The 4660-nt window shown below is 44.8% G+C and overlaps 1 protein-coding gene across 2 annotated transcripts in view; it reads right to left on the bottom strand.

The window, feature by feature from the left end:
- Ppp1r16b (protein phosphatase 1 regulatory subunit 16B) overlaps nt 1-4660 on the bottom strand; it is a 120384-nt gene that overhangs the window by 18428 nt on the left and 97296 nt on the right. For both annotated transcript variants that reach the window (XM_008849580.2, XM_017802329.2), the window contains exon 6: nt 1602-1726. In XM_008849580.2, coding sequence (XP_008847802.1) covers nt 1602-1726 — 125 coding nt within the window. The remainder of the gene's footprint in view (nt 1-1601; nt 1727-4660) is intronic.

The following is a 4660-nucleotide window of genomic DNA, read 5'->3' as shown; positions in this document are numbered from 1 at the left end:
TTATTTCTCATTGATGATTTTGTTCCTAACTAGAAAGTGCTGCTCAGATGTAAGACTTCAAATCTTGGTCTCCAATACTGTAGTGCCCACCTGCAGCTAAGGGAGACAACCAGCTATTGTTCTAAAATGATGGATAAATTTGTTTTCTCCCCCTATCTAGAAGCCTTTGAGAGGAAACTAACACTGATTGTAATCCTCCCAACAGCTATCAAAACACCTGAAAGCAAATCCTGAATCCACCACTCTGGAGTCCAGCCTTGGAAAACAAAAGAAAAACAAGGAGGAACCCAAGAGAGGGATGCTTTCGGAAACCCTTGTCAAGAAACTCCAATGGACTCTCATATGAACATTTGAAAATTGCCCTGTTCTGACTTTTTTCTAGTTCCCTGTATAGAACTTGTAATGCTCGTTACTCGTGCCTTTACTTCTCCTTCACAGCTCCTACTCACGATTCATGTACTTTCTTTTCCCCTTAGAGACAAGAGTTATGCAATTTGGGAGTCTTTTAGATAGACCCACTGAAGGGGTAATCCAATTGCCTCACCATGTGCCCCTGTTCAGCATGGAAGAAGCCAGAGCAATCTGTGTCCTGATTCTCTATTGGCAATTTGAGCAAACTCTTCAGAGGATGGTGTGATAAGAATAGGAGGTAGGAATTGGCTAGGCAGTTAGGGTAAAAAGATCCCAAAGAAAAGTAGTCATTGTGGTTAAAACTCACAATGTCCTTGGGCCTCTAAGCAACGAACTGTTCCAAAGGCCAAAAATATCGAAAATATTTAGGAGGTTTTATCTAATCCTTAAAAGATTTTAGGGTTACCTCTTCAGAGGGGGAATGTTAGAGTAGCCAAAAGCCCCATAAGGAAAAAATAAATAAATAAAAGAAGAAAGAGCACATGAAGTTATCAGGAAAAAGTGATGGGGAGATATGGGAGGAATTGGAGGGGAGGGGGTGGGCATGGATTTGATCAAAACACCTTATATGCATATATGAAATTCTCAATAAATTATTTATTTTTTAAAAAGAGAAAAAGAAGAAGAAATAAATGGTGGCCAGGCATGGTGACGCACACCTTAAATATCAGCACTTGGGAGGCAGAGGCAGGCAGATCTCTGTAACATTCAAGGCCAGCCTGGTCTACATAGCAAGTTCAGGCCAGCTGGGGCTACAGGGAGACCCTGTCTCAAAAAGACCAATAAGAGAGAGAGAGAGAGAGAGAGAGAGAGAGAGAGAGAGAGAGAGAGAGAGAGAGAGAGAGAGAGAGAGAGAGAGAGAGAGAGAGAGAGAGAGGAGGTCCTTGGGGAAAGTGTACCTGCATCATGCATTCAAAAGAGGAGGACAACAGAGCCAAACCTCCCATCCAGAGCTTCCATATCCCAGCCCCAGCTGAGAGTGACTAGGGCCTGAAAGAAGTTGAACCATGAGCTACTAATCCTCTATATTCCAGGAGCAACTACAGGCCCAGATGGACCTGGAGGATGCTCAAGGTCACAAATGTACATATAGGCTTGACCCCTACCAGGAGCCAGCTCCAATTCAGCCCTTGTCAGTCTTGGTTCTGGTATGTGGCCCCAGCCCAAACCAACCTGGCCCATCTCCTCACCAGTGTGGCACCCTGGGCATCTATCCAGTCAAGATCCTGGCCCGCTGCAATCATGCAGTGGATGTCTGTGATCATCTTCTGCTCTGGAGCTGCCCGCATCTCATTGATTTTCTCCTGGGTGATACCTGCAGGGAGAAAATAGGCTTACTCAGCAATGTCAGGCCTGGGTCCCAAGCAGAGAGGGAAGGGTGGGTGGGGGAGGCATGGCTTCTGTGCCAGGGTCTGCCAGTCACCCAGGACACAGACATGCCCATAGATAATTGTCTCCAGTCCTACTGAACACAGACACCATGGTTTGGCCCACAGAGTGAGGGCTATTCCTGCTTGGCACCTAGTAGGCTCCTTATTAACTCATTTTGTGCATGCTGTTCTATCTGCTAGACCTGAGCACCTGCCCAGTCACCTCCAGCTACTCCAACAGTTGCCCTGCTTTATTCTTTAGGACCTGACCAGCATCACCTCCCCAGCTGGCAACCCACTGGCCACCCTTTCATGATCAGGGTCTTTGCTAGTTTCCTTTCTCTCATATACAACTGTCTTTGCAGCACCACACATAACATTTGCTACATTTTTTGGTTGTAGGAATGACTGAATTAATGATTATATTACTTTCTCTTTCTTTTAAAAATTTTTTGTTATTTATTTATTCATTTATTTATTCACTCATTCATGTGTATGAGTGTTTTGTCTGCATTTTTTTTTTTTGGTCTTTTAAGACAGGGTCTCCCTGTAGCCCCAGCTGTTCTGGAACTCACTATGTAGACTACGTTGGCCTTGAACTCACAGAGATCTGCCTGCCTCTGCCTCCCAAGTGCTGGGATTAAAGGCGTGCACCACCATGCCTGGCTTGTCTGCATTTTTAAAATATTTTTTTAAAATGTTATGTGTATGTGTATATTGTCTGCATGTAAGTAAGTGCACCTGTGTCATGAAATGCCCTCGGAGGTCATAAGAGGCTGTCGAATCCCCTGGAACTGGAGTTAGGGTACAGTTGTTAGCTGCCATGTGGGTGCTGGGATTTGAACCCAGGTATTCTGTAAGAACAGTGTTCTTAACCACTGAGCCACCTCTCCAGCCCATTTCTTTCTTTTTTTGAGACAGAGTCTCACTATGTAGACCAGGCAGACTTTGAACTCACAGAGCTCCACTTGCCTCTGCCTCCCAAGTGCTGGGATTAAAGGCATATGCCACCGTGCCTGACTGAATATATTACTTTCTTTCTCTTTTTTTTTGGTAAATTTTTTATTGAATTTTTTTCTATTTCATACAGAACATCTTAAGAATATATTACTTTCAAACAGAGTTGAGCAAGAGATAGAGGTGCCAGAAATAATTTTACTTATCTTATTATTAATGTGTTAATTAACTAATTAGAGTCAGGGCCTCTGTAGCCCAAGGGAACTCACAACACAGACTAGGCCGGCTTCACACTTGGCAATCTTCCTGCCTCAGATTCCCAAATGCTAGGATTACAGGCATGAGCCATTATTTCCAGCTCTAGAAGTACATTTTATTTCTTTTTTAAAAATATTTTATTTATTATTTTTATTTTATGTGTATGAGTGTATTGCCTACATGTAGGTGAGTGCACCCATGTTGTGTAATGCCCACGGAGGATAGAAGAGGCCGTCGGATTCCCTGGAACTGGAATTACAGACAGTTGTTAGCTGCCATGTGGGTGTTGGGATTTGAACCTGGGTCTTCTGCAAGAACAACCAGGGTTCTTAATGGCTGAGCCATCTCTCCAGCTCCAGGACATTTTATTTCTTAAAATATTGTTTATTATTTTTATTTTATTTGTATGAGTGTTTTGCCTGCACGTCTGTAAGTGCACCTGTGTTGTACAATGTGCACAAAGGCTAAAATAATACATTGGGTCCTCTGGAATTGGAGTTAGAGATGGTAATTAGCCACCATGTGGGTGCTGGAAACTAAACCCCAGGCCCTCTGCAAGAGCAGCAAGATGCTGAGCCATCTCTCTAGCCCCCAGAAAGACATTTTAAAACCCAAATCTCTGGCTTTAAAAAGTGCACCTGGATCCCACCCGCAGGCCTGTCTCCAGGTAAGTCTATCCTGCCCTCTGTGCCTTGACTCCCCCAGTCTCACTCACCCTCCCATCTCCCCCGCCCGTCTCTCCTCCTAGCCTGGGTCCTGTCCCATTCCTTGTCTTGGCGCCCCAGAAACCTGGGGAACCAGCACTGCTTCTTCCTGATCCTGTGCATCCTAGCAACTCAGTTCCTTCTCAGGTCCCCAGGAGCACTGCTTCTGGGCCTGGCCCCGCCCTCACCTCCCTCTGCCTCCCTGGGTCTGCACAACCCACCAGCCTCTTTCTTGGATGCCAGGGCTGACCTTTCCTCTTCTGGGTCCTTCGCATCCAGACCAACCCAGGTCCTCAGTGCAGTACTCAGGGGCCCTTGGAGCCACCTCCTGCCCCCAGCTTCCTTTCCATCTCTGGGTGGCACGGCCACCAGCTGCCCTAGACCAGCATCTTTCCTGGGCCTGGCTCCCAGGCCAGTCCAACCCCCAAATTTCTGAGGCCAAAATCTATCCTGGAGGGATCCAGACCTTAGGAGAAAGCCCGAGAACATCTGATCCTCATCTGACTTGGGCCTCTGTGGGAACTCCTGAAGAGAAAAGCAATTTGGTCACTCCAATATAAAATCAAAAGAAAGACCCTGAAGCCTAGATCAACCAGCTCTTCATGCTCAACAAGTAAACAACAAAGGCACATAAAATTTACGAAGAGAAGCAGACCTAAACTCAACAAAGAAAGGCTTAAGTCTCACACAAGAACCAGAATCAACAAAAGAAATCCACATGTCAAAGTAACAGAGAAAAAAATAATAACATGAAAAATCAAAATACTGTATCCCACCAAATACCATCAGTCCTCTAGAGGAGTATAATGAGAATCCCCTAGAGATAATACAGGACATGGAACTCAAAAGAACAATTATAAACATGATAAAAGAATTCAGTGAATTTTAAAAACACACAAAGAAATCAAAGAACTGAAGGAAGACAGTGATAAACTTCTGAGTGAATCCAGAAATGAGCTA

This window comes from Nannospalax galili, unplaced genomic scaffold (assembly GCF_000622305.1).
Source record: "Nannospalax galili isolate Female #2095 unplaced genomic scaffold, S.galili_v1.0 scaffold765, whole genome shotgun sequence".
Taxonomy (NCBI): domain Eukaryota; kingdom Metazoa; phylum Chordata; class Mammalia; order Rodentia; family Spalacidae; genus Nannospalax; species Nannospalax galili.
This window is presented reverse-complemented; position numbering and strand designations above follow the sequence as displayed.